Genomic DNA, 27,778 nt, shown 5'->3' with positions numbered 1-27,778 from the left:
ATGCGAATTAAGTCCTCATTTCCCTCATGCTGCCAAGTTACAAGATAAGGCGATAAGTTTTAATACCTTGACAGAAGGCCCACAAGATGTCTGCCCCACCCTGTCACAGCCAATAGCAAGGGGCTTTAAAGGCAAGAGATGAGCAGAGGCAGTTTACCATTGCTTTCCTCTACATAGCCCGTCTTCCTTGGTGGTTTCCCACCAGTGTTCCCTCTAAGCTGAGTTAGTGTGAGCTAGCTCAGTTTTTTAGCCTCCAGCTCACACATTTTTGTCACAGCTCAGGAAGGATGGCTCCAGAGCAGACTAACTGATGCAGCAGCCAAATCACTCACTCACAACTTTAATGCCAGTAGCTCACAAAGAAGAATTTTTGCTCACAGGAGAGCTCACAAAGAAGAATTTTTGCTCACAGGAGTCCATAGCTTAGAGGGAGCATTGTTTCCCACCCAAGTACCAACCCCACTTAGCTTCTGAGATTGAACTGTACCATACCACCTTCCCACCTCTGAAGTTTCCATAGGGTAAAAATGAAAATCCAAACACACACACACCAGCCACTGCTGCTCCTGTAGTCAATAGTTTATTCTGGGAGAATCCTTGTGAGGCACTATGTTGACGCAACAGCCACACACTACAGTATATGTGGAGAACTCCTTCAATCTCTTTCCCCCAATCCCAGCTCCAGGCTATTCCCAAAACCACCCTGACACACTTTAAACTCCCGAGAACAGACACAACAGGACAGCTTTGAAACTTGCCGATACCAGGGTGCAAAAGGTTCCAAGTTTTTTTTAAAAATGAAACAGACAAAGAATGCTTCTGAGAACACATAGCAAAAGACACATCAAACACTGAGAAGGCGGCAGCAGGAAACTGGACACCAAAGCCCAACAGTGTCCGATGTAAAGCTAAATGCCTGCTCCAGATTCTCCCACCGAGGTTTTGACTGTGCTCCAGTAGCTGCACTATCCAACTGTGACAGAGAAGAAAGCCCCTCCCCCAGTGTTGCATTGTCTTAGGACTGAACGTTGTAATGGTGAACATGGTCCTTCTGGAGCAGCCAAGGCAAAGGAGGAGAAATGGGGCAAAGGAGCCAAGAGGGAGGACAAGACTAGGCATCTCCCCCACCGCCTGCCTTCAAGGAGCTAATGTCAGGCTGTGGTCTGCTCAATGTCACCCAAGAGAAGCAGAGACGTGGGTGGCTTTGCACAGCCTCCCTCCCCCCTGAATCAGGTAGAGCTTGGCCAGATGGGCTGCTCCCATGACCCAGCGTTCTCCCATAAGAGTTTGCAGGAAGAAGCCTTCATCCACCGAAGTGGCCCCTGCACAGCCAGTGTCTTTCTACTTCCCTGCAGAACAGAAGAGGTGGTCTGTGGGGAGCTCCAGTTTCCCTGTTGCACAGCTTACTCTCTTGCTCTCCCACAGTCTGTTCTAAAAAAATGAAGCATGGCTGGAGTAAAGCAAAGCATTCTGGGAGAATGCCCCCCCCAAAACTCCTCCTTGGCAATTCCATTCCTGATCTGCATGGAGGTATGATGGACACAGGGTTGAGCTGGGTGACTAGATCCAGTTCTGCCCCTCCCTAAATGCCAAGCCCTCCCCCCCACCTGGTCATACCTGTCGTGTTGTATGGCCTCTCCTTGACCCACTGCTCTGGTCCTCTTCCACCAAGGACCCAAGGACCCTTATGGCCAGTTCCGAGAGGCCAATCCCTTTTTAATGTCATCAAGATGGGCAGGAAACTAACGTGTGACCTATCATTACCACAGGAAATGGCTAACCAGACAGGAAATAAAGCAAAGCCATCAAGAGCTGTCTCAGACTCCTGTTCCCCTATGTAGGGTGCTGCACTCCACACTCTCAGCTGGTGCTTGGACCAGTGTTAGAGCTCAACAAGTACCATCAGGAAGTGCATGGCTCCCTCTACTGTTCGGCACTGGATAGTGCAGGCACCACTCAGGGGAAGAAGGGGCTGGTTCCGGACAAATTCAGAGCTACACAGGCCCTTTTAACTCAGGCCTAGCCCCCAGAGTTGTCAGGTTAAGAATGCACATCTGCTGCAACACAGGCAGTGGGAGAGGGACACATAGACTTGTCATTGCAGAATTCTGTTCCCAGAATGCATTGTGCCTGCAGCTGCTGGTGGCTCACACAAAGCAGGGCAAAGAGAGAACAGCAGTGGGCGATAACATGAATGAAGACCCAAGGCAGCTCTTGAGATTCAGTCTGTGCTGCAGGCCAGCTCTGAAAGTTGATGCGATGCCAAAACGTGATGCAGGTGGTACTGTCCTGCCCTGATGCCAAGTCACGAAAAGAGAGACCTACAGATAATCTAGGGTGGGAATTGTAGCCTTCAGCGAAAGGCAGCCCCCATCTCAACAGCACCAATGGTTGCAGTCACCTGTGGGAAGGGACAAGATGGCTGCCAAAAGCCCAGGTTTGTCTGGGACCCTGGCTACAACATGGCCAAAGAGGGCACAAAGAGGGCACTGGAAAGCCGATGGAGGGAGCTGCTGCAGTCTGTACTGGCAGTGTGCACTTGCCCCTAAGAGTGGGGGGGCCTAGGCTGCGACTCGAACAGAGGAGCCGGGCCAACGTGGCTTGCATCTAGACCCCAGCGTCAGCCGTCGAGCAGCTTAAGGATGCTCTCACGTTCCTTGAGGCTCTTCCAGGCCTGGTCTTTCTCCTTCTTGGTCGGCGTGCGCTTCTTCTGGCGCGCTGCCATGATCTTGCGGAAGGCGTCCATGACCTCATTGTCCGCCATCCGCACCCGCTGCCGCAGCTCCTGCCTATGTAGCTCTTCCTTGGCCAGCCTGCAACGGGTAAACAAACAAAAAAAAAAAGGTTGGGGGGCTTTCAACCACGCTGGCATTTCAGCCTCCCGATCTTGGCCAGCCCCACCCAAGGTCTGATGACGAGTCCCGACTCCTAAGGAGAGGGCGGCGGCCAAAGTCATTGGTCTCCAGGTGGCAAAAGGGATGGGGGCCTCACCTGAGAAGCTCAAGTTTCTTGGCTCGGTTGTGCGCATTCAAGGCCTTAAGCTCAGCTTGCCTCTTCCGCAGCTCAGCCAACACCTCGTCCTCCGAGTCTTCGGCAGGCCGGTCCTCCGACTCCAGCAGGCCTTGAGCAACCAGCTCCTCCTTGATGCGGCCCTCCAGGGACTTGGTGTGGGGCACGCTGGAGAGGAGAGAGGAGGAGCAGCACCCATGAGGAGGCGTCCGATGAGAGCCGAAAGACCACCCATCCTGAGCGCCAGTGTTCTCCCATGGAAAACAAAATGGACTCTTGACTTCAGAGTTCAGATCCCTGAACTCACTGAATGAGCTCTGGACAAATTACTAGATCTCAACATCGGCTCCCCAAGAGCTGTTTTCTCTGCACTTTAATAGGAGGAACAAAAACAACAACAACAACAACACACTCAACAACGTCAAAACTTGTATGGTAACCAGACTTTGTAGTTTTCAGATTTTGGCAGGCACAACCTGTCTACGTTAAACAAAGCTGCCTATGTCAACTCGTAAATCAAGCTGTTTGCGTGCAGATTATCATCATGGGTACCTAAATGGGGGACAGGAGGGAGAACAGTGGATCTCTGCCAGAAGAGGAGAGCCTGCATTCCCTTGCAAACAAAAGCACAACAGTCCCTGCCGCTTCCCTTCCTCAATACCACATGAACGCATGCATCCCTTGAGCCATCGAGGAACACCCCTCTCATTGGAGGGCCCAAACAGGCATTTGTTCTAATTTCACAAGAGAGCTGGGAATTATCTAGTCAAGAGGAGACGTGCATTCCCTTTCCCCATCAGCCAGTGCGAGGAGCTCCCAAGCTGAACAAACGGGTTGCCTGCTGCTGCAGCGCAAGACCTCTTAGAATATGGTGCCTACCGGCTGGACACCCCACTGGCTGGCTTCTTGCATTCCCTGCTGCTGTGGCTACATCAGAGGTGGGAAGAGTTTGGGCAGGGAGTGATGGGTGGGGGGAAGAGACTGAGCCTAGGGACAACATTGTCTTTGGTGTCTGTGCTCTCTTCCCTCCAAGTCCAATTCCCTCCCTATAGCAATCGCTCTTGGAATGAATGGCTACTTTCTCTCGGAAGCCACCGCGTGTCAGAGGGGGAAGATGAGGCTCAGAGAAATTTCTTCTTCCCCATACCCATTGGCTCCATTATGGTAAGGGGAAGAAGAGGGCAAAGGAACAAAACGGCCCCCCCCTTGCAAGTTCCTACTTGCGCTGGCTTATTCTGCCTAATTTATTTTTGCTTCTGCAAACCACAGAGGCCTCATCTGAACTGGCAGAGACTGAGCAAGAGAGAGATCTTGGAGTTGTAGAAACAAACCCCCCCCCCCCCCCCGCAAGTTCCCACTTGCGCTGGCTTATTCTGCCTAATTTATTTTTGCTTCTGCAAACCACAGAGGCCTCATCTCCCGGCCACTGGAAATCCTGCTGACCCTCCTCAACTACTGATATTTTACCAGGCATTGCCCTCAAACAAGTGGGCTTATCTTCCTGATCTTCAGAGTTGGAAACTTGGCGTGTTTTGGTTTTGACGGTCGAGAGGCTGAATTCTGTGGCACAGCCAATTTCTGCACTTACGTGTAAAACTTCATCCGTGAACACAACAAACCATTCTGCGTTTCCCTGGTCACTCAGAAGAGACAGCATGAGCTACAGCACCACAATACTGCCTTTGGAGCCCCACATCTTCCTGGCACCCACTCCCCCATAGAAAGCAACACTCTGGCTGATGCTCACCTGAAGGGCTTGTTCTGGCTGCGAGGCGAAGTGCTGGCACCATCCCCTGCAGAATCCTTGCCGGCCATCTCTGGAATCGGCGAGTCTTCGATGGGGGAGATGATGTTCTCCTACGGTTGGAGGGCAGAGAGAGAGAGAGAGCAGGAGCTTAGCTTCTTGCCTGCCGGAGACCCTGACCAGCTGCAGCTAAAGAAAGGGGTAACTGGGATTTGGTTCTACTTACCTCAACGAGGGCCTGCAGGAGACGCTGGGTCAGAGGGCCGAACGGGCAGCCATCCTCAGGCTGTTCATGTTGGGACTCCGACTTCTTCAGCAGAGCATCGACATCTGGAGCGGAGGGAATGAAGGAGCAGTGAGGGTGCTGGCTGAGATGGGTTTGGGGGGTATTTTTGCACTCTGTGCATGCCTGGAAGTCATGGCGACCTCTGGCGACTCCTACTGGGGCATGGAGGATGTTCAGAGAAGTGGCTTGATAGCCTGCCTCTGCCTCCCGGCCCTGGTGTTCTCTGGAGGTCTCCCATCCAAATATTTGCCAGGGCTGGCCCTGCTTAGCGTCCGAGATTTGATGAGATCGGGGGCTTGCCTGGGCTGAGACGGCTTGAGCCACACACAAAGGACAACAGCAGGGAGTACACTGCAGAAGTCCACCCAAACACACACACACACACTGCAGGGGGGGAAAGAGTTTTGGACTTTGCCAATCTCCAGGTGGGCCCTGGAGACTTCCCAGAATCTCAACTAGCACCAGACTACAGAGGTCAGCTCCCCTGGAGAAAATGGCTGCTTCAGAGGGTGGACGCTGTGAACTTATACCCTGCTGAGATCCTTCCCCCTCCCCAAACTCCAGCCTCCTTAGACTACCCTCCCCCAAAAAAATCTCCAAGAATTTCTCAACCCAGATTTGGCAACTGTAGCTTCCTACCACATTCCACCGAGGCAAAACAAGCAAAACCTTGGATGTATCCTGAGGTCCACGAGAGAAAAAATCTACCGAGTCAGTCCAGGCCTTAATGTGAAGTGACAGTGCCTCCAATCCAGCCCTTGAGCCCCAGCCTTCAGACTGGATAAGTGACTTTAAAGGGGGAGGGGGAGACTGGAACAGATGTCTGGCACGGAACACACAACCACAGCAGTGGATGAGCCGGTATGCTCCTTTATACACCCTCTTCCCTATCCGCAAGAGATTCCACCAAACTGCTCAAAAGACCTTTCGTGTCCAGCTCCGTCAGCGGCCCCAAGATGCCTTTTTTCTTATCGGCGGCAGCTGCAGCCCGAGCTCCGTCTTTCTGCTCTTCTAACATGTCTTCCTGGGCCCAGCGCTGAGAGTAGTGCTTCCCCAAGGGTGGGATCTGTAAGACAAGGATCCACAGGTGAGATGAGTAACGTGAGGACTCCAGGACCGACCTGAAGCAGCCAACAGTCCGGGAAAACACAAAGTCCAGGTCCACCTTGCCCCCTCTGGCCAAGCTCGTATCACTGTTCTCCTGCAAGCCCAGATCCGGCTGTACCATCACTGAACCATTTCCTTCTCTCTCTCCCAGCTGAGTTTTCCCCAACATCCTCAACTCCCTTTCAGCTCATCACTTTCCCCAAATGATCTGACCCACATCATGTGGAACTGAGGTACCCACCCCCACTTCCAAACAGCAGACTCCCCTGCTCTAGCTGTGTCCCCAACACCTTTGACTGAGCCATTGTCTTCCGGGTCACTCAGAGCATCAAGAACAGATGGGAGGGTGGGCTGAGGAAGAGGAAATGACTCCCTGGGCTGAGGAAGAGGAAATGACTCCATTATTCCACAGGTCCAATGGAAGGGGTCAGCCCGCCAGCTGGAGGAGGTTTCCAGAAGCCACATGGCCACGCCCAGGAACACACTCACGGCCAATATGTAGGACTTGTTTTTATTCTATTTTTTTTTTTTCAAATCAATGGGTTTCGAAGGGTGCAACTCTCCTTAAGATTGCGTTTTAGTTGTTCTTCATACTGAACCTATTCCAAGATATTCCACATTCTGATCAGCGGGACCAGAAGAAGAAGAAGAGAAGAAGAAGAGATTGGATTTATACCCCGCCCTTCACTTGGAGTCTCAGAGCGGCTTACAAACTCCTTTCCCTTCCCCTCCCCACAACAGACACCCTGTGAGGTGGGTGGGGCTGAGAGAACTCTGACACAAACTGCTCTTTTTCAAGGACAGCTGTGCCAGAGCTTGTGACTGACCCAAGGTCACATCAGCAGGTGCAAGTGGAGGAGTGGGGAATCAAACCCGGTTCTCCCAGATTAGAGTCCGCACACTTAACCACTACACCAAACTGGCTCTATGCTATGTAAGTACAAAATGGGTGCGGAGGCAGCAGCAGCTCATTCTCCTCCCCTCACTCGCACATGTCTGTGTGTCTGTAATGTGCCCAATGGATAACAGTCATGGCAACTAAAGGGAACCTCCATGTTCAGAGGCAGCCAACCTCTGACTGTCAGAGCTAGAAGGCAATGTCCAGAGACAGCCTTGGCCTCTGTTTGAAGCAGGAGGCTGGATTTGATGGACCACTGGTCAGATCCGGCAGGGCTCTTCTTACGTATGTTTTTCACAGGGCCACTGCTACCAGCGGCACGCATACAATATAAACAATATGCTAATGTCCCGTACTCATGATCTGCACCCACTCTGGATTGCCCCAGCAAGCAAACACCTCGAGGCAAGTATTGGCAGGCTGGAACTCTGAAGAGGGTCACTCTCATAGAAATTAGTGAGATTTACCTTTGAACATGAGGACTTGTTTGAACTGGCTAAAATGCAGAAGGTGGCGGCTTAAACGAGTTGGAGTTGTGGCATCTAAGGAAATGCTTTAAGAAGCCGAGGCGGTAGCATTGCCAGGCTACAAGGCAGAGAGCTGCTCTTGTTTCTCTCAACAGCCCTACAGCTGTAAATGTAAAGGGGACGACAGCTTCTCCCACCCCTGCCCATTCCTGTGGCTCCACTTCCAGCCTACTGCTGCAAACCCCCCCCCCCAGCAAAAGGAAGGGTGGACAACAGGATCAGGGCCTAATAAAGTGGGTGGGAAATCTTCTTTTCCAACTGAGAGGTTTTTCATGATACAAGATGGCTCTTTGGGCTGTGCCTGCCAACATGGGTGTTCCGCAAAATGGGTTTTCCGCTCTATCAGGGGGCAACAGAACAGCTGCTGCCACATTCTGCATTGCAGGAAACTTTAAAGGAGTTTTAAAGGCAGGGAACATACTACCTGGGGACTACAGCTTAGCCTGCAATCCATGCTTTACAGCACTGGCGGCTCAGTGGGCAATACAGCCCATGGCCTAATACTCCTGGAGCTCTGTCACAGGTTGTCTGGTGGAGAGGGCATCTCAGGCCCAAGTAAATGACGCTAGTAGTGACCCAGTGCTATAGGGTGGGAAGCCAGAGACTCAAGCAAGAACAGGGCGTAAACAGGAGAGCCAGTGTGGAGCAGCTTAGAGTGCTGGACGACTCGGGCAAGGGAGACCCAGTTCACATGGTCACTTGCCGTGAAACTTACTGGGTGCCCTTGGGTCAGTCTTTCACTCTCAGCTCAAACCACCTTGCAAGGGATCAAAAGGAGGAAGAGGAGAGATTCGATTTATACCCCGCCCTTCACTCGGAGTCTCAGAGCAGCTTCCAAACTCCTTTCCCTTCCCCTTGCAAGGGATCGAAAGGAGGAGGAGGAGGAGGAGGAGGAGAGATTCGATTTATACCCCGCCCTTCACTCGGAGTCTCAGAGCGGCTTACAAACTCCTTTCCCTTCTCCTCCCCACAACAGACACCCTATGAGGTAGATGAGGCTGAGAGAGCTCTGACAGAAACTGCTCTTTTTTCAAGGACAGCTCTGACAGAACTATGGCTTGCCCAAGGTCATCCAGCCAGGTGCAAGTGGAGGAGTGGGGAATCAAACCCGGTTCTCCCAGATTAGAGTCCCCGCACTTAACCACTACACCAAACTGGCTAATGTATGTCACCCTGAGCTCCTTGGAAAGAGAACAGGATCAAAGGAATGCAAACAAACAAACAGATCATGGGGCTTTTTACCTTGTAGTGTTCAGCTTCATCTTCTGGAGGCTTGAGGAGCTCTTCCAAAGTACGCACCTCCTCACTGGTGAGGTCTGAGCAATACGGCTCCACTGAGGCCCAGAACCTACAAACGCAATTCAAAACATGAAAGAATCACAATTCTGGCACATGGGTTCCAGATGGAGGGCGGCCTGTATTCCTTAGAGGGCTGCCGGGCATCCCATGTTGCTCCAGGTAATGGAAGGGTATATTGTAGCTGCACTTACAGGACCAGTGGCAGCAACTCCTCTCTAAGGGTTAGCCATGAGAAAACATATCACTTCTCACTGTCCAAAAGCACTTCACTAACAGGAATCCGCTCCTTGCTTTTAGTTCCACAAGGATGATCAAGGAGGTCATGCGGCAGCATCCCGGAGTTCTTTTCTGCGATGCTTTTTTGCACAACGGTTTGTGAATCCTCCATTTCCAAACTCCATCCACACCCAGGGAACTTAGAGAGCAACAGAGCAAACTGGTTATATGTGGAGCCCTATTGCCCCTGAAACCAAGCAGCGGTGCACCTGTCTGATCATCCCCAACAGTTGCAGATGAGACATGAGAATGCTGTTAGAGGACCACAGGTGATGGCTCCACAGCCCCAGACCAGGCCCTTTGAAAGGGAACACACGGCCGGGCTTGCAGGTGGCTGGCGAGGAAAAGGCTGAGGAAAGAGACCACTTGATCGGTCCCCTCTCTCGTCCCCACCCACAGGCACAGTGGAAGTGGAAGTCAGACCCACAAGGCCAAGCCGATCCAGGAGAACCAGGAAACACCTCCGAGAGATGAAATCATGCTGAAGATAACCCCCCACAGCAAGAAAAGCTCCTCTATGAAAGACTCCCAAGAGAACATACTTGAAATACCATCTATGTAGCCAAGAATCATTACTGATATTACAAAGTCATGCAAATCTCACTCCCCCATACCTATTTGGTGCATCGTTCTTGGGAATGCGTGGCACATCGATCGGGTCATCTGGGAATTCATACTCTTGGAGTTTTGGCTGCAGGTTTTTGGATTTGGGCCGACCGGGGCCCTGTCCTGTGCTGTGGCCTCCTTTCCCGTCCAGCTTCTGCTTCTTGGGCTTGCCATGCTTGATAGGAGTACCCAACTCATGTTCCTTGCCCAGCTTCAGAAATCGCCTGTCCCCTTTCTTGTCTTGCCAGTCTGTCAGGATCTGGATGGGGGCGGGAATCTGTGTTTGAAAAGCCCGCCAGGGACCACCACTTCAAGAGTGCAGCAGCCCTGGTGATTTTGGTGCTGGGCTTCTCTTTCATAATATCACCCCCCTCGGAGCAGGAGAAAAGAAGCCATGTTTGGGTGTGTTAGTACAGGCTTCCCCAAGCAGGGTGAGATCATCACCGACAGTATTTACTTTATTTTGGCTTCAACTTTCCCCCCCAACAGGAACCCAAAGTGGCTTCCATCACTCTCTTCTCCATCCTTTTCTCTTCACAACCCCGGTGAGGTAGGTTAAGCTGAGAGGGAGGGACTGGCCCAAGGTCACCCAGTGAGCTTCCATGTCAAGAGTAAGCAGTGCTCCCTCTAAGCTGAGTTAGTGTGAGCTAGCTCACAGTCTTTTTAGCCTCCGGCTAAGACATTTTTCTCTTAGCTCAAGAAGGAGGGCTCCAGAGCAAACTAATTGATGCAGCAGCCAAATCACTCGCTCACAACTTGAATGCCGGTAGCTCACAAAGTGGAATTTTTGCTCACAAGACTCCACAGCTTAGAGGGAGCATTAAGAGTAAAATCTGAACCTGGATCCTAGTCCAATATTCTACACTACACCAAAATGATACATCTTGATGTTGTGCAATGGTGCTATCAGCTCGTGTAACGTTGAATGAGAGATGAGGGCAGAGGCTGTGGAGAAAACAGAAATGCAGGATTATGCTTTATGGCCAAAAAATGTGCATGTACACACACACAACACAGGTAACAGGGTGGTGTCCGAATGAGTCCTCCTCAAGGAAAACCAACTTCAGCCTTTGGGAATCGTAAATCTGAAGCAATATCCCTACTTGTCCAGCAGCTAGGTAAGATATCCATTATAAAACATTACATGCCCCTATGCTTGGTCCAAATTTATTTATTTATGCCTTGCAATAGGGGCTCATAGCAGCTTACACCAGGGCTCCCTCTAAGCTGTGGAGTCCTGTGAGCAAAAATTCTGCTCTGTGAGCTACTGGCATTAAAGTGGTGAGCAAGCGATTTGGCTACTGCATACATTAGTTTGCTCTGGAGCCCTCCTTCCTGTGTGAGCCGGAGACTAAAAAAACTGTGAGCTAGCTCACACTAACTCAGCTTAGAAGCAACACTGGCTTACACCATCAACTTTCTCTTCATTTTACGCTCATAAACACCACCCTGTCAGGTAAGCTAGGCCAAGAGAGAAAAAGACTAGCCCAATGTCACCCAGTGAAGTAAGACTCTGAGTCTTGTGGTTTGAGTTCCGTTTGCAGAGTACAGCCTTGCATGGATTCCTGAGTAGTTCTGATCCTGGTATAGGGGCTAGGATGCCATCCAAAATAAAACAGAGCTCCAAGACCACCCTAAAGACTAACCACATTTATTTCAACGTGAACTTTTGTGAATCCTGCCTCACTTCTGCAGATAACATGGAAACCACCATGGGATTTTTTTTTTAATGGGGAAGAGTATGGGGGATAGGGTGGTGAAGGAGATAAGCCTTTTGTGGAGAAATGTTCTTTTCTTAGGGGTTACATCCCAATGTCTCCTGATTTGGGGCTTGCAATATCCCACACTTGACTTTAAAAGGGGTTAGTTTGTTTTTGGCAAAGACAGGTAAGAAGTGGAAGTTGATTGCTCCCAAGTGTCGCTCACTCTGTCAACTGTTGTCAAGTACACAACCATCAAAGCTTTATAAACACAAACGGCTCTCCCAGCAGAAAACAATGAAACTGGACAGCTCACACCTTAGCTAGAATCTGACACTTAATAATGACAAAGACATGGGATGTAGACGTCTACATTGTATCTTCCTGGAGACCTCAGGAAGGGAAGATTTGACCTATCTTTGGTGTGTGTGCGTGCGCAGACACAGGATATAAATTTCCTTGGCACAGAGGGAATGGAGTCCTTTATGGCTGATTTCATCTGGAGGAAGAAGCTCTCACATCTAGGCTCCATCTTGATAGCCACCATTGCCATGTGGAAAAGACAAAGGGCAGGCAGCCTAGACGAAGACTCCAAGGTAGTAGGAAGCTTTAGGATGCCACACCTTTTAAGTTTAAACAGAACAAAACTAGCTAGGGCATATGTAGGCGGAGAGACAAGAGTATGCCCTGTTGCTCTACAGAGTATGTATGTCAACTTCCCTTTTTTCAACAAATCCTTATCAACTTTAAATGCTGGTAGTTGATATCCACACCACATAGATCTCCACGATTCAAACGGACTATCTAAAACAGGTGCCAGGAAAGGGAGGCAAGTGGGGGTGCTGGTTATTTCCCCAGGGAGTGCACAAAAGCAGTAAAGCTGTCCCCACAGTAACCAGTTGAGTAGCAGAAGACTCGGGTACTAGGGCAGAGACTTAAAACAGCGACCCGAAAGGGAAAATAGGGGTGTTGCTGGCCCTTTTGTCGAGAATTTCCAAAGCCGACTGGCTGGCTTCAATGTACCTAAAGAGAAGTGAGAGGAAACCCCTCCAAGGTGGACTTGGGAGAGTGGCATGTTGCCAGATGGAGATTCGGGATGATGCCTCAGAGGGCCGGAACGGGGTTCATGGGCAGCAGGGATGATGCCATTTTTGCTCATTTGGGATAAACGCACGGTCTCATATGATTCACCTTCATCACCCAGCTTTCTCATACTGGTTAGGAGGGTGGGCCGCTACTTGCAACAGCACACTGACTGAAACACTTCAGTCTGAAACCCATTTACTCAGATGTTAAAATACTGATTCCAAGAGAATATTCAGGGTTAGGTATGTTTAGGATGGTAGCATCACATCATCAGCTCACCAAGGAGCAGGCTAAATCAAACCATCAGCATCTCAGTAGTCACTCTGATGCCTTCTCTGCAGGCTTCGTTTGCATGCAAAGTGTGGCTCTGTCCATGGTAATATAATGAACCAAAAGCAAATCGGCAGGAATGGAGTAAGAGGTTGCAGTATTGCTGTACTTCGGCTGCCTAAGAAGCAATGTGCTCCAGAGGCAATACAAGAGCATAACTTCACAGGCCAGAGTCTCCCATACATTGCATCTAGTCTATGAAGTAACTCTTCAGCCTCATATGGTACCCAGCTGACCACAAAACTGACCAGAGGACCACACAGGCTGTGGAATCTGCCTTAAAAGCCTTCATACCAACCATGCGGAGATGTGATCTGGAGGAAAAAAAGGTGCTTGACTTTTGCAGAGACCAACACCTGTATTTTGGGCCATAACTGAAAGCATCTCCATTCCATGGGATTATCCTCTGACCTGAGTTTCAGCCTCCAACACCCGGAGTCGGCGACTAGCAGAAGACAGCAGTGTTTCCAGCTCCAGCTGCAGCGTATCAAGTTCTTCAATGCCGATGCCATCATCCTCTGAACGGGCCAGCACGGCTGTGTAACGTGGGCATACCTTCAGATGGTCCACAGACTTAAAGTCATGGAACTGAAGGGGGCAGTCCTTCAGCTCAGACATGGTGCTGCTGGGCCTGTGGAAAAGAAAGGAAGATATTAAGGTGGGCAAAACATACGCAGGTGCAACACCTACAAAGACAATACCTGCCCAGGACAGGACTGGGGCAGATCTCTTCAGCCGTTGAAAGGGACTTGTATGCAAACAGGCCTTGCCATCTCTAACCCTATGGAAAGGTCAAGGCAGGCAGTTGTTCAGACAGAAATATTGGAAAGGCAGAGGCACAGGATGAATGTTAGGTGTTATTGGGAGAAGTGCAAAAAAAATTAAAAGAGTGAAGGAACTGGATTAAAAAGTATGCAGATCATCTGATTTGCTGAATTTTAGGGGAAGGACAGAAGAGACTGGTGAGGCAAGCCAGGCTGCAGGAGAGAGGTTAGGAAAGATGGCAGATCAGAAGGGAGCAAAGCAAGGTGAGCATATAGGAGAGAGGAGTGTCTGCAATGGGTTAGGCAGATATGAAACTAGTACTGAGGACGTAATGAAAGCAGGATGGGCGAAGGGGCAGGCATGCATGGGGAAAGGGACTAGAAGCGCAGGCACTGTTAGGAAAGGACTCTGCACGATGCACAAACGCGGATGAATGGGGCGGCCAGGAAGGGTCACTGGCGCAAGGAGGAAAAAGCGTACAGGGGTCGCTTCCGGTTCTAAGGAATTAGTTCCTCGTTCCCTTCCAGGTCACACCCACCTCCCACGTTGCTTGAGGGGGTGGCCGAGCCGTGTATCCCCAGGAGACAGCGCAGGCTGCCGACCACGGGGGAGGGGCGGAGACCGCAGATCTCAGCGCCGCCGTGCAGGGCTTCCTCCTGCGTTCCCCCAGCTCCACTTCCGGCCCCGCCCTATTCCAATTACTCTGCCTTTCTATTGGCTAGACACCTTCCTTTTGGGCAAGCCCTATTGGCTGAGAGCCAACTTTTCTGCGGGTGGAGTTCCTCTCCCCTTCATTGGCAGGATTCTTTTCGGGAACGCCCATCCCATTCTTGTTTCCAAATATGGAGTAAGGAAGGCTGGGTTGTACCAACTGCGAGACAAGAGGAGGGGGAAGTATGGAGAGTAAGGCAGTGAAATGGGGGGGGTGGCGGCGCGCGGGAAATAGCGCGTAGGGGCCGTCGGTATCTTTCTCACTCTTCAGTTAACTCGATGGAAAAGCAGAAATCGAAATGGGGGGAGATCTAAAGCGACTCCCCCCTCGCGTCACCCTTTGGGACGGTCCAGATAGTCCGGAAGCGATGGGCAGTTTTGGGTGGAGGGGTTATTTCCGCTTCCGTTCCCGGGACTTGGACCAAAGGTGCCGCCGCCTCCCTTGCTACGATGGTGAGTCTGAGGGGGTGGGCGGCTGGACAGGAGGAAGGGTGGGGATATGTCAGAGCTGCCATTAGCGGGAGGGAAAGTGATGGGGACGGAGAGAGAGATGTGTCGAGGTAATGGGTGGTTTGTCCAGTGGGTGGTGGGATGACTTGTTCGCTGGTCTCTCCCACGCTCATCTTGTCTTTCCTCCAGGCAGCTCAGGGTGCATACATTGTTTTCTCTGTTAATAGCTTTCCTTGCAATAGTCTTGCCGGGAAGGCCTGGATGCTGTAGCGTGACTAGTCGAAGGCTACCCAGCGAGCTTTGTGACTGAGTGGGGTTTTGAACGCCTAATCTGACCCTCTAGTTATTGCATTGAACTTCCTAAAGGGTGGTGGTTTCTGGTAACTGCGTTGGTCCGAAGCAAAATTCAGAAACAAAAGCTGTGTTGTAGAGTTTGTTAGGCTCAACCTCAGTGACGCAAAGCAGTGTGCTAGCCTTCTTAGCAGCTCATTTATCTTGCTGGATGTTTGAAAGCAATAGCAGAGAAGACAGCTCAGGCCATGATCTTAAGGCTTGCTGGGAATACAGAGTGTGCGTAGTTTGGGGAGAATTGAGCCATTGGCCTGACAGATTCATACTGTGCAAAAGGTGTCGTTATTGATGTGTTGTCTCAAGTGGGAAAAGGCCTCTTTTAGGACTCTCTAGTTTCTTTGGTGCCTCATGGTTTTGCCTCCTTCCTTACAGACTGCCACCTTGCGCCCCTATCTCAATGCAGTTCGTGCTACCTTGCAGGCTGCCCTGTGCCTGGAGAACTTCTCATCCCAGGTGGTGGAGCGGCACAACAAGCCCGAGGTGGAAGTCAGGTACAAAGAGGTGAAGGGTTGGAGGAGTATAAGACTGTATGAGTTTTATGGGGAGAAGGGCATGTCTCGCTGGCAGCTTTTAGCTCCTTCTCAAGTAGATGAACTGTCTTTGGAAATAATGTTTGGTGCACACAGAGGATTAACATACTGAGCTTATAACTAATGGTTGATAGATGCAACTGGCTCTTATAAAAATGTACTTGTGTTTCATTTCTGAAGCGAGCTGAAGCAGCACAGTGGGAAGTAGAAAAGCACAAGGAAGTAGCAGAATAGAAAAGGGAAGTCATGGGAGAATGAATGAAAAGGCATGGTTGTTGCTATGGGAGCCAAATGTGCCAGATCTCCTAACTATAGCTGGTTCCAGAATGAAATGACGTCTGGCGGTGGAGAGATGGTGGTGGTATTCTGATTGTGGTCATCATTTCACACTGTCTTGGATTTAGGTTTCATCTTCTGGATTTTAATCTGTATATTCGTGTTTAGTATTGTTCCCTGCTTTGAGATCTCATTCTGAAAATATTATAAACTGTTAGCAAAATAAGGTTTCCCTTTGGATTCCCATGTGACCATGGCATCTCTTCAGGCCTTCCATAGCTTTTTTCACTTTGTGTTCCCTCTTTTTGCTCTGTTCATTCCCAGTTGCCCCATCACAAATATCCTTTGATAGCTTCTGTTTCTGCTTATTTCTCCAGCTCATAGCACTTTATATAGAGCATGATTCAAAGAGGAGTACACAGAATGTCACATGTACACTGAATGCCTCCTTTTCATCTGCAGCTCTTCATGCTCCTGCTGCAGCTCACCTTGTAGTTCTGTTCTCTTATCTCTTCTTGGTTCTTTACCTGGTCTCTTCCTCCTTCCATCACTTTGTCTTGGTGTGTGGTAGACATGAAACTCTACATCCTGGCATGTAACCAGCCTGACTCTCCTGATCTCCATGATAATATTCATGTTATCAAAATTGCTCCCCCTGTACCGTTCCTGTATATCTTTCTGTGTCTCCACTTTCTGTGACTCCACTTCGGGGTCAGGAAACAGTTTTCTCCAGGTCAGTTTAACCAGGGATGATGGAGGGGGTTTTTTTGGGTGTTTTGGGGGAGTACCTTTTTTTTGCCACCTTTTGGGCATGGAGCAGGGGTCACTGGGAGTGTGTGGGGGGGAAATAGTTGTGAATTTTCTGCATTGTACAGGGGGTGGACTAGATGACCCTGGAGGTCCCTTCCAACTTTATGATTTTATATGATTCTCTTTCACTGTTGATTTTGATACACTGAACTGTGGTAGCATTATCTCTACCCCTGCAGTCTGACTTATTTCAAAAGGTGACATGATGGAATTGTGCTTATTGCCTCCGCACAAGCAAACGATTAAAAAACCAAATGATTGTCATGTGTGCAGGCCAGCTGCTGGCCCCTTGATTCTTGCATTGATACCCAACTGGAGTGACTGAAAAGAAACTGACCCTTGGTGGCTGTTACTTGGGTCTGGAGCATTGTGTCTTTGGCTCCAACCTGGTGGAACTCTCTGCCTAGGTGAGTGTTCCCGCTGCCACAATAACTAAAGCGGGGAGGGCTTGTAACAAGACGTTCTGTGCAGCTCAGTGGGAATTGAAATGGGAAACACGCCAGGGGGAGATAAACGTAACCTCTGGCAACCTACGTTTCAGAACGTCTGAAATTCAATTGCTGGTAATTCCAGTTACAACTGTGTAGATGACACTCAGCTGTATATAGCCTTATTCTTGTCCAAATCTCCTGGTGATGGGGTAGAGGTCCTAAATAGCTGCTTGGCCACAGTGGTTAACTGGCTAAAAGTGAACAGATTGGAACTAAACCCTGAAAAGACAGAGGTACTGCAGGTTGGAAAAGAGGAGGTCTTGAAGGACAGTATTCTCCCCACGTTTGATGGAGTTCAACTGACCCTTGCTGACTCTGTTAAAAGCCTTGGGGTCATACTGGATCCAGCCTTATTACGGGAGAAACAGGTTAATGCAGCTGCAAAAAAGGCTTTGTACTAACTCAGCCTAGCCCACAAGATGGCCCCTTACCTTGATACAGCTGATCTGGCCACCCGGATCCATGCCATGGGGACATCAAGGCCAGAGTACTACAATGCACTGTACATTGGTCTCCCCTCAAAATTGACTCAGAAACTCCAGCTGGTCTAGAACGCCACAGCTCGGCTATTAACCGGAGCTAGACAAAGCATGCCCATTACTCCCATTCTGCAGACGCTCCATTGGCTGCCCGTCTGTCACCAGGCTCAGCTTAATGTATCGGCTGTCACATACAAAGCCCTTCATGGCCTTGGCCCCTCTTATGTGTGGGACTGTCTCTTTCCCAATGCTCCGCCGCAACAACTTTGCTTGAGCCAGCAGGGGCAACCTGCAAGTGGGCAAAACCAGCAACTGCCTGTACCCGCGCGTTCTCTGTTGTGGCTCCCACCTTGTGGAAAGGCCTGTCTAAAGAGGTCAGGAAACCCCCCTGCTCTCCACTGGCCTTCGGCAAATGATGCAAAACTGAACTATCCAGGAGGGCTTTTCTGTGCAGGTAATACTTGTGCTCAGTGTTCCCTCTAAGCTGAGTTTAGTGTGAGCTAGCTCACAGTTTTTTAGCTTCCAGCTCACACATTTTTTGCCTTAGCTCAGGAAGGGATGGCTCCAGAGCAAACTAATTTATGCAGTAGCACTCCACAGCTTAGAGGGAGCATTGCTTATGCTATGCTTCAGTTTGGTGTAGTGGTTAAGTGTGCGGACTCTAATCTGGGAGAACCAGGTTCAATTCCCCACTCCTCCACTTGCACCTGCTGGATGACCTTGAGCAAGCCATAGTTCTGGGACAGCTGTTCTTGAAAAAGAGCAGTTTCTGTCAAGAGCTCTCTCAGCCCCGCCTACCTCACAGGGTGTCTGTTGTGGGGAGGGGAAGGGAAAGGAGTTCATAAGCCACTCTGAGACTCCTGTGGGTAGCGAAGGGCGGGGTATAAATCCAATCTCTTCTTCTTCTTCTTCTTCCTGGTGGCTCCGGACTCCATATATCGAAATGCATTGGTCCCATTTTGTTGATTGCACTAACTCACAATGAGGTACCTGCCTGGAGTCCCTGTGAGAAAGTCGGACTCCAAATAATGTAGATAAATGCGTAAATATGAAGGATCTTGTGTAACAGTTGTCAGGGGAGGCTTCCCAGCTCGAGACCTTGGAGAACTATTTCCGGCCAGCGTAAAAAGGGCGGGGCAAGGCTAGCCTAGCCAGTGGTTTGCCTCCCTTCCAGACCACTTCATACAAGGGCTAAGGAGGGAGGTCAGAGATGGTGGTTGATATTTGTAGCAGTGGGGCAAGAATAACAACAGTGGTGGTGAGTTGAGAGCAGGGGTTGTAGACAGTGGCCTGATTGGAGCCGTGTGCCCATGGGGAATGTATTTATTTGTTTAGGAAAATGTTATGCCGCCTCTTTGGGGAACCTGCCCGAGGCATCTTAGAACATCATAAAAAGAAAACATTAAAAGCTGTTAATTAAAAGCCAGTAAAAAAACCCCCAAAACCAGCCACAGCATCAAAATGTAGACCCTAAAAGCATAGACCGTGGCAAAGGGCTATTCTGTTCTGACATTCTTTGCCTCCTTTGCAGGTGGCTGACTGTGTCTGTCTGATGGCACTGGACAAGGCGGAGGCGGTCCCCGTGGACACCCACATCTGGCAGGTTGCCAAGCGATACTACGGCCAAGAGCTGGGCATGGGGGCCCGCAGTGTGACGGAGCGTGTGCACCGAGAGATCGGTGAGGGCTGGGCCTCAGGTGCCAAAAGGGTGCTCTAAACCAGAGTTGCTCAGACGGGAGTAGCCAAGCACATCCCTCCCCAAAATGCTGGCTTCAGCAAACACACTCTTCACTTCAGTGGAAGGGCTGTGGCATAGTGGTGTGGTGTCTGCTTGGCATGCCAAATGTCCTGGGACACGGGCTTTGGTACCTGCATCAAACAAGATGCCAGCTCTGTCCCCATAGCCACTCTGACAACACACTCACCGGACCTAACAACACCAGCCAGGCCATCTCAGGTTCATTCACTTGTTCCTTTTGCAATGTTATATATGCCATCCAATGCCAGCAATGGATTTCCACTCTCTACATCAGACAAAAAGGACAGTCCCCACGCAAAAAAATAAGCAGACATAAATCTGACATTAAAAACCACAACACTCAAAAAGCAGTGGGAGAACATTTTAGTCTTCGAGGCCCATTGCTGACCTAAAACTGACAGTCATCAAACAAACAAACAAAAATCAAGGAGAAATTACAATGGTGAAATTGCTGAATTTGAGTTAATTCACAAGTTCAGAACAATGGATCCCCTAGGGCTGAATAGGGACGTAGGATTCTTATCTAACTACAAACGCTAATTTTCTGCTTCCAGGCATTTCTTTTGTTGTTGTTGTTGTTCAGTCGCACAGTTGAGTCCAAGTCTTCACGACCCCATGGACAACATCACGCCAGGCCCTCCTGTCCTCCACTGTCCTCCGGAGTTTGCTTAATTTCAAGTTCGTTGCATTGATAACACTGTGTAACCATCTCATCCTTTGCCATCCCCTTCTTCTGTTGCCATCAGTCTTTCCCAGCATGAGGGACTTCTCCAGTGAGTGGTCCCTTCTCATTTGGTGGCCATTTGAGCTTCAGTTTGGCCATGCCTGCCCTAGTGTAAGTATTGTTGCACCCTGGGCATAGCAAGCACAGAGTTATAAAGAGGGTCTGTACTGTGAACCAAATTAGTAATCTCAACATTTAATCATGACTAATATACTGTGATCCACAAATGTGTTTTAGGTCACCTCAAATGGGCAAGGGTGAGAACTGGGATTTTGCTGTGCTACTTTAAAAATATATATTATTGCACGCTGACCTGGATAGCCCGGGATAGCCCAATCTCATCAGATCTCAAAAGTTAAGCAGGGTTGGCCCTAGTTAGTATTTGGATAAGAGACCGCCAAGGAAGTCAGGGTTGCTATGCAGAGACAAGCAATGGCACACCACCTTTGAATGTCTCTTTTCTTGAAAATCCTATGGGGTTGCCATAAGTCATCTATGATTTGATTGCAAAAAAAAATTATCTGTTGGGTCGCATAGGTATGCAGGGAGTTGTAGAGTGGGTTGCCCCTCCTATTTGCAAACACAGGGACTGAGATCAGCTGTATGATCATTCCCTTTTTCTACTGCCTACACAATCTTGTGTGAGCTAAGGGTGCAGCTGTATGTGTACAAAGGAAGCACAGGCTGATTAGCCTGCTGCTGAAAGAACATGGCTTCTGTTGCCAGGCTGAGGAACCTCCTCTCTAGTTTGCAGCACAATCCTAGCAGGACATTCATTGCAGCTAAGGATCCATAACAGCTGAAAGGCTGAATGTTCCTGTTTGAACCTATTTGCCAATTAAATAACTTGGAGGCCCTGCTCTGTACCTCCCGCCCAAGAGCAAAGAACGTGGGCCCCTATTTTATTTTATATACTTCAGTTATACTGTGCCTTTTCACCCGGTGGGAAACCAAAGCAGCTTATTCTTATCAAAGCAAGCAACATACCTCCTAGGCAAAAATTGAACTGGAGAAGCCTTCTATAGAATTGTTGACTTATGCACTGTAAGATTGTGAGCTTTGGTTCCAGGAAAAATATATCTGCCTGAAGAAGAATCTGTCAAAACACACAGTTTTTGCCTAGGAGGCGTGTTGCTTGCTCTGATGTTTGCTGTATCACTTTGTGTGGAAAATATAACTGCCTGCTGCATCTCTCATGCTTCCTTTGATGCTTGCTGAATCACTTTTTGTGGCGAATGTAACAGCCGGCTGCATCTCTTATCATTTATGACTGCTGCAACCTCCATCAGTCTCTTATCAGTCTACAGCATTGGAATAGGTCTCTGTGGACTTTTCTGTTAGTAGATTTATAATGTACTTTACATTTTAAGATTACAGCAGTTATATTCTGCTCAGGATGTGAACTGCTCCACTCAGTAGGGGAAAAACAAACATTAAGAGGGAACATGGTAACCAATCAGATCAAAAACAGCAGCAGAACCCACATATCAGTATTCAGATGTTTATAGCCCCCTTTCTTCCCAGTGGGGACCCAAAGCAGCTCATTCTCCCCACCTTCATTTTATCCTCCCAACAGCCCTGTTAGGTAGGCTATAGGCTACAAGAGTGTGGGTGGTCCGCGGTCACACAGCCAGCTTGCATGTCAGAGTGGGGTTTTGAACCTGGATCTCCCAAATCCTAGTTCAACCACTGCACTAACAAGTCAGACCAGAAGCCTATAATCATTAAGTGTTACCCTGGTTAAAGGTGTGTTAAGTAATACCACCTTGACCTGTTATAAGAAGGCTAAGGTACGTTTTAGAATCATAGAGCTGGAAGGGACCTCCAGGGTCATAAAGTCCATCCCCCTGCATAATGCAGGAAATTCACAAATCCCCCCCCCCCCGCGTCCCCCCTTTTTTTTCAGGAACCTAATCTGCCTAAGATGGAAAAATGCAGATCTGGCGACTGCAGTAACCTGGGCCTCCATGGACAGGGAGGCATCCAGTGTTACTCCTAGGCTCCTCACTTTCTGGGCCGGCACCAAAGGTGCCCTTTCCAGCATGGGGAGTCTGATACCCACATCCACTCCCCCCTGACCCAGGTACAGGACCTCCGTCTTCGATGGATTAAGCTTCAACCAGCTCTGCCGCACCCGTCCAACCACAGCCGCCGGAGCCTCAGCCAGAATGTCAGGGGCAGAGGACGGATGGCCATCCATTAACATCCATTCTAGCCTCTGTTTAAAAACCTCCAAAGAAGAAGAGCCCACTACCTCCCGAGAAAGCCTGGTCTTCTTGAGGAAAGAGCTCCAACGGTTATGTGCCTCTATTTAAAAGCAAAACAAAAACTCTTTCTCATGTTTCCACACCTCAGAGGGTGATGCGGACACAGAAAGGACTCCCCAAAGTGTGTAGGTAGGTTTCTCTGGGCAAATGTGGTTTTTAAAATATCCAGGTTGGGTTGTTCAAGGAAGACGTGAAGCTGTGTGGCATCCAGAAGGGAGTATTTGTTAAATATTTTCCAAGATATAAAAGAGTCCATGTGAATAACTAATAATCCATACATTACTAAATTAAATAATATAAAAATATAAATATTATAATAATATATAAATAACCTATAAATACAACATGGTGCATAAATGAATGTTCCATATATTCAGCATAATAAATATCCCATAAAGGTAAAGGTTCCCTTGCTCGAAAGCCAGTCGAGTCTGACTCTAGGGTTGTGGTGTTTATCTCCGTTTCAAAGCCGAAGAGCCAGCGCTGTCCGAAGACGTTTCCGTGGTCATGTGGCCGGCATGACTAAACACCAAGGCGCACCAAACGCTGTTACCTTCCCACCAAAGTGGTACCTATTTATCTACTTGCAATTTCTTGCTTTCGAACTGCTAGGTTGGCAGGAGCTGGAACTAGAGACGGGAGCTCACCCCATTGTGCGGCCACTCGGGTCTCGAACTGCTGAACTACTGACCTTCCACAGCCTGCAGTTCAGCGTCTTAACCACTTGAGCCACCGCAGTGCCTAAATATCCCATACAAAGTGTCTAAATCATATAGGAAGTTCTTGCCAAATTAATCTTATTTTAGGAGAAACACAATCCCCAGACTATAGTCTCTAGAGCTGCTGTAAACAATACGTGTGTGTTGGGTTCCAGATGATGCATGCGACTCCTTTAAGTAGTCCTTGCCAGATTTCACAGCTTGCAGTATAATGTAATCATGCTAAACCTATTGGATTCCAAATTATGATTGAGGCTCCTTTAACATTAGGAGATCAGAATCCAACCCATAGAACTGAATGGCATTTTTAATGTGCTATTTTCTGGCTTTATGCAAAATCTTAAGAATTTATTCAGGCTGTGCCCATTTAGTCATGTTACTGGAATGTTCTTGATCAAGTAACTGAATTAATCGCTCCTATACTTTGTCTTTGGGGCAGGGATAGATGACATATGGCTTCTGGGCTGCCTCCTGCACATCAGATCCTCTTGTCTTCTCTCCCCACTTCCCTCACAACAAACCACTCATAAATAAGTTGCCATACAGCAACTGGTGCGGGTGAGGAGATACCCCTCATGTAATCTGCAGGTCTTATGTGTTCTACAAAATCTAAGGGCTGAGGAAATTACACAATTGTTCCCCTTACTCCAAGACTTGTAAAAATGCTTCTGAATGGGGGGGGGCCTCCTGAAAGCTGAATATAGGCTTATACTGTGTGTATGTCAGATGCATGCATATGGGGAGAAATCTGGATGATTTTGTACCGGAGTGTGCACTGTGCCTCTTTGATACAAATGTATGTCTCTTTGTGGCTTTGCAGAAGCAGCAAGGAGCTGTTGTTGCAGCCTGTGATCATCAGCCGAAATGAGAAAGAGAAAGTCCTGATTGAAGGGTCTATCAACTCTGTGCGAGTCAGCATTGCAGTGAAGCAGGTAAGCAGAGCCCAAGAGAAAAAGGGGTTGGGATAGTCACTCCAGCTTACCTTGGTGGAAATGCTGAAGGGCTTCCTTTTCTGGTTCTGCAGGCAGATGAGATTGAGAAGATCCTGTGTCACAAGTTCATGCGCTTCATGATGATGAGAGCGGAGAACTTCTTCATTTTACGTCGGAAACCTGTTGAGGTGAGTTGAGGTGACCTGACCAGCGGTGTTCCCTCTAAGCTGAGTTAGTGTGAGCTAGCTCACAGTTTTTTAGCCTCCAGCTCACACGTTTTTGTCTTAGCTCAGGAAGGATGGCTCCAGAGCAAACTGATTTATGCAGTAGCCAAATAGCTTGCTCACAACTTTAATGCCAGGAGCTCACAAAGTAGAATTCTTGCTCACAAGATTCCACAGCTTAGAGGGAACATTGCTGACCAGGGTCTTGGCTCTGTGCGAGGTGCTGATTTGCTTAAGGTCACAAGTGACATTTATTGCTGACTGGCTAAAGAATGTTTGTATGTACTTTTTATCTTTGCACTGGCTGATTTGAGGAATACTAATGCTAAACATACAGAATACTTCCTCATATAATGTTTGTTTAGCAATATTTACTTTCTTCCACAGGATAGGGTAATGTACCCTAGTTTAGATGGTTTTCAAAGGGGGTTGAGAAAGCCATGGTCTAGGTCTACAAACAGCTTTTAACCCATAATGGCTTTGTGGAATCTCCACATTCAAAGGAAATATGCAACTGGATACCAGTCATAGGGAGCAGCAGCAGGGGAGGTCTGCTTCCCATGTCCTGCTCATGGGCTTCCTGCAAGCGTCTTACACCAGTTTGGTGTAGTAGTTAAGAGCAGCAGACTCTAATCTGGAGAACTGGGTTTGATTCCCCACTCTTCTATATTGCAGGTGCTGGGTGACCTTGGGTCAGTCACAGTTCTCTCAGAGCTGTTCTCTCAACAGCAGTTCTCTGAGACCTCTCTCAGCCCCACCTACCTCCCAGGGTGTTTGTTGTGGGGAGAGGAAGGGAAGGAGATTGTAAGGTGCTCCGACTGAAGGGCGGGGTATAAATCCAGTCTCCTGTTATTGGGCTCTGTTGGATCAGAGCTTGGATGGACCCTTGGTGTGGGCCAGCGGGGCTCCTCTTATATTCTATTTCCAGCCATGACAATAGCTAGGAATTAGCTTGACCCTTCACCATGTCTCAGATTGTAGCATTGCAACCCCCTTGGAATACTCGGGTCCCAGGTGGGGCTTGGTGACTGAATTCCAGTCTAAACACCCTCCCCTTGGGTTCTGAGTTTGTTTACAGGGAAGCTCACATACTCTCAGAATAATGGAAGGTAGCCACCGTCAGATTGGTGATGTGGGAGTCACACAACCGGAAGGGCTTGGGATCAAACCCAATGTGCCATGTCTATTTCCTGATTCTTTTCAGTGTCTCTCCATGTAGGCAATACACCATTTAGTAAATGAATACTTGGGTGTATTGATGCTGTGGTTAGTACAGTCTGGCTTCCAGATGTCGCTGTTCCAGAAACCCCAAACATAGCTGCAGTTATCTTGAGGTATTACTACTTCTGGAGATAGAGAACCATTATTCTAGATTATTAATAAACAATTTTAGGGCTTCTGATTTTTTTCTGCCAGTGGTGAGTAGATTATAAGAGCCAACAGAAGGAATGATGGGTCTGTCTCAGCTGACCGTATGCTAATCTCTCACTGCTCTTCTTATGTTTCAGGGCTATGACATCAGCTTCCTGATCACAAACTTCCATACAGAACAGATGTACAAGCACAAGCTGGTGGACTTTGTCATTCACTTCATGGAGGAAATCGACAAGGAAATCAGCGAGATGAAGTTGTCTGTCAATGCCAGGGCTCGCATTGTGGCTGAGGAGTTCCTCAAGAATGTAAGCCAATCGAAGTATTACAGAAGTGATGCCCAAATGATGTGCTGGAATTCACTGGTGGCTTGCAGGAAATGAGTAGACAGGTCATCAGACTGCCAGCATCTTATGTAGAAGGAAGACTATTTAGTACCAGGGGCTGGTGTGGCCAGAATTATTTGTAAATAAAAAAGGAGACCTTTTCCCATTGAAATTAGGTGACTCAGCTAGCTATCTAAGTATTTTGGAGCCATTAAGGGCCTTTGTGCTGCAATATTATCTATATCTCTGAACTCTGGCTTAATGGTGAAATATATTGGGTATAGCCAGAAGTCAGTATTGCACATCTTATCCTTTAGGGTCAGTATTATTTTACTTAGAATATTTCTATCCTGCATTTCTAAAAATCTTGCTGGAAGTGGCTAACAGCGATGATAAAACAATAATATGGTTAATTTCAAATAATTTTTTAAGATCCAGACACTAAAACTCGCAGCAGTGAAAACAGTCAGTAAAACCAGCAATATAAAAGTTGTTTGTAAACAGAAGGCTAGCCATAGAGAGTGGTATGAAAATCCCAGAAAGATGTCAGCTAGCTGAAAGGATGGGTGAAGAGGAATGTTTCCCTTTGTGTTTAAATTAAAAGCCAGTAAAATAGTTACCAGTCAGCCTGCATTGGGAAAGATGTTCCAACAACTGGGGCAACTGCTACTTAGAAAGCTCTGTCCGTGATTACTATTCACCTTACTTCTATGGGTGACGGCACTAAGAGAAGGACTTGCAATGATAAAAAGAATTGAGGGAAAGGAGTTGTAGTAACAAGCTATAGACTTTTCTGAATGAATGCATTTGGACTCGTTCTAACAAAGCTTGTGGTGGGAATCAAATATAATCAGTGTTCCCTCTAAGCTGAGTTAGTGTGAGCTAGCTCACAGTTTTTTAGCCTCTGTCTCACACATTTTTGTCTTAGCTCGGGAAGGATGGCTTCAGAGCAAACTAATTTATGCAGCAGCCAAATCGCTTGCTGACAACTGTGATGCCAGTAGCTCACCAAGTAGAATTTTTGCTCACAAGACTCCACAGCTTAGAGGGAGCCATTGGTTGGAGTCTTGAAGCGTTCCGTGTAATATAATCTAAGGGTGCCGTCTTAAGCAGAGTTACTCCAAGTCTTCATTCAGCTTAAAAGCGTCGAACTCTGCGTAGGAAGGCATTGCTGCTGCCTCAATTGTCCTGCCTCCAGCAATGAAAGCACAAGAGCTGTGGTGTATGTTAAGGGAGAGATGGCATTAGGATCGTATAACTTGTACTTATTTTGCCCTTGGAGGGTGGGGGGGGGGTGCTGGAAGGGGTTCTGGGCAGGTGAAAATACATTTTGCGTGAATGCGCTTCTTGGCTTAACCAGGGTTTTCTTCTTTTTCTCTTTCCCCCAGTTCTAGACCGAGGGGCTGGAATCCAGAGCTTTGCTTTCTCATTCTCTCTGCACAGCCACCTTGCTGGGGCTACAGAGAGGGCCGCAGCTCGGGAGTGAGATGAGAAGCAGCCAGACCTGCGGGGGCTGTCCCAGCTAAATGTCCACCGTACTCGCCAGCGTGCCCAGGGGAGGGAGGGTGCTTTTTAATGTTTTTTGGAACAAAAACTGTGCTTGTTTAAACAAACCTGTGTTTAACTTGATATCTTTTTTTTAAAAAAACAATCACTTGCTGTAATTTGTTGACTCGAGTCTCCCAAGTGGCCAAGTTCTTGTAAGGGAAAGCAGGAGAGGGGGGG

The 27,778-nt window shown here is 48.5% G+C and overlaps 2 protein-coding genes across 2 annotated transcripts; one reads left to right on the top strand and one right to left on the bottom strand.

The window, feature by feature from the left end:
• Positions 1–566: 566 nt before the first annotated feature.
• Positions 567–14,288, bottom strand: TADA3 (transcriptional adaptor 3). The gene is made up of 9 exons (XM_015421543.1): positions 14,172–14,288; positions 13,280–13,499; positions 9,761–10,011; positions 8,814–8,919; positions 5,964–6,105; positions 4,980–5,083; positions 4,757–4,866; positions 2,992–3,177; positions 567–2,813 (listed from the first exon to the last, which is right to left on the bottom strand). Exons 2-9 carry the CDS (start codon positions 13,484–13,486, stop codon positions 2,621–2,623), a joined length of 1,299 nt encoding a protein of 432 aa, XP_015277029.1. The 5' UTR covers positions 13,487–13,499; positions 14,172–14,288; the 3' UTR covers positions 567–2,620.
• Positions 14,289–14,727: 439 nt separating this feature from the next.
• ARPC4 (actin related protein 2/3 complex subunit 4) lies at positions 14,728–27,772 on the top strand. Its single transcript, XM_015421545.1, has 6 exons — positions 14,728–14,797; positions 15,518–15,636; positions 24,021–24,132; positions 24,225–24,320; positions 25,865–26,035; positions 27,442–27,772. Exons 1-6 carry the CDS (start codon positions 14,795–14,797, stop codon positions 27,445–27,447), a joined length of 507 nt encoding a protein of 168 aa, XP_015277031.1. The 5' UTR covers positions 14,728–14,794; the 3' UTR covers positions 27,448–27,772.
• Positions 27,773–27,778: the final 6 nt, after the last annotated feature.

Source organism: Gekko japonicus, unplaced genomic scaffold, assembly GCF_001447785.1.
Source record: "Gekko japonicus isolate JY-2015 unplaced genomic scaffold, Gekko_japonicus_V1.1 scaffold1237, whole genome shotgun sequence".
Lineage (NCBI taxonomy): Eukaryota > Metazoa > Chordata > Lepidosauria > Squamata > Gekkonidae > Gekko > Gekko japonicus.
The sequence above is the reverse complement of the archived record's forward strand: the minus strand, read 5'-3'. Positions and strand labels throughout refer to the sequence as shown.

What these genes read in the sequence shown, in the direction of transcription:
- TADA3 (XM_015421543.1), bottom strand. Translation starts at nt 13,486, where the DNA reads ATGTCTGAGCTGAAGGACTGCCCCCTTCAGTTCCATGACTTTAAGTCT. An exon ending in AAGAACGATGCACCAAATAG is followed by an intron (nt 8,920 to 9,760) that starts GTATGGGGGAGT and finishes TTGCGTTTGTAG; the next exon opens with GTTCTGGGCCTCAGTGGAGC. An exon ending in TCCTGCAGGCCCTCGTTGAG is followed by an intron (nt 4,867 to 4,979) that starts GTAAGTAGAACC and finishes CTCCAACCGTAG; the next exon opens with GAGAACATCATCTCCCCCAT.
- ARPC4 (XM_015421545.1), top strand. An exon ending in AAGCCCGAGGTGGAAGTCAG is followed by an intron (nt 15,637 to 24,020) that starts GTACAAAGAGGT and finishes GTGGCTTTGCAG; the next exon opens with AAGCAGCAAGGAGCTGTTGT. An exon ending in TCAGCATTGCAGTGAAGCAG is followed by an intron (nt 24,133 to 24,224) that starts GTAAGCAGAGCC and finishes CTGGTTCTGCAG; the next exon opens with GCAGATGAGATTGAGAAGAT.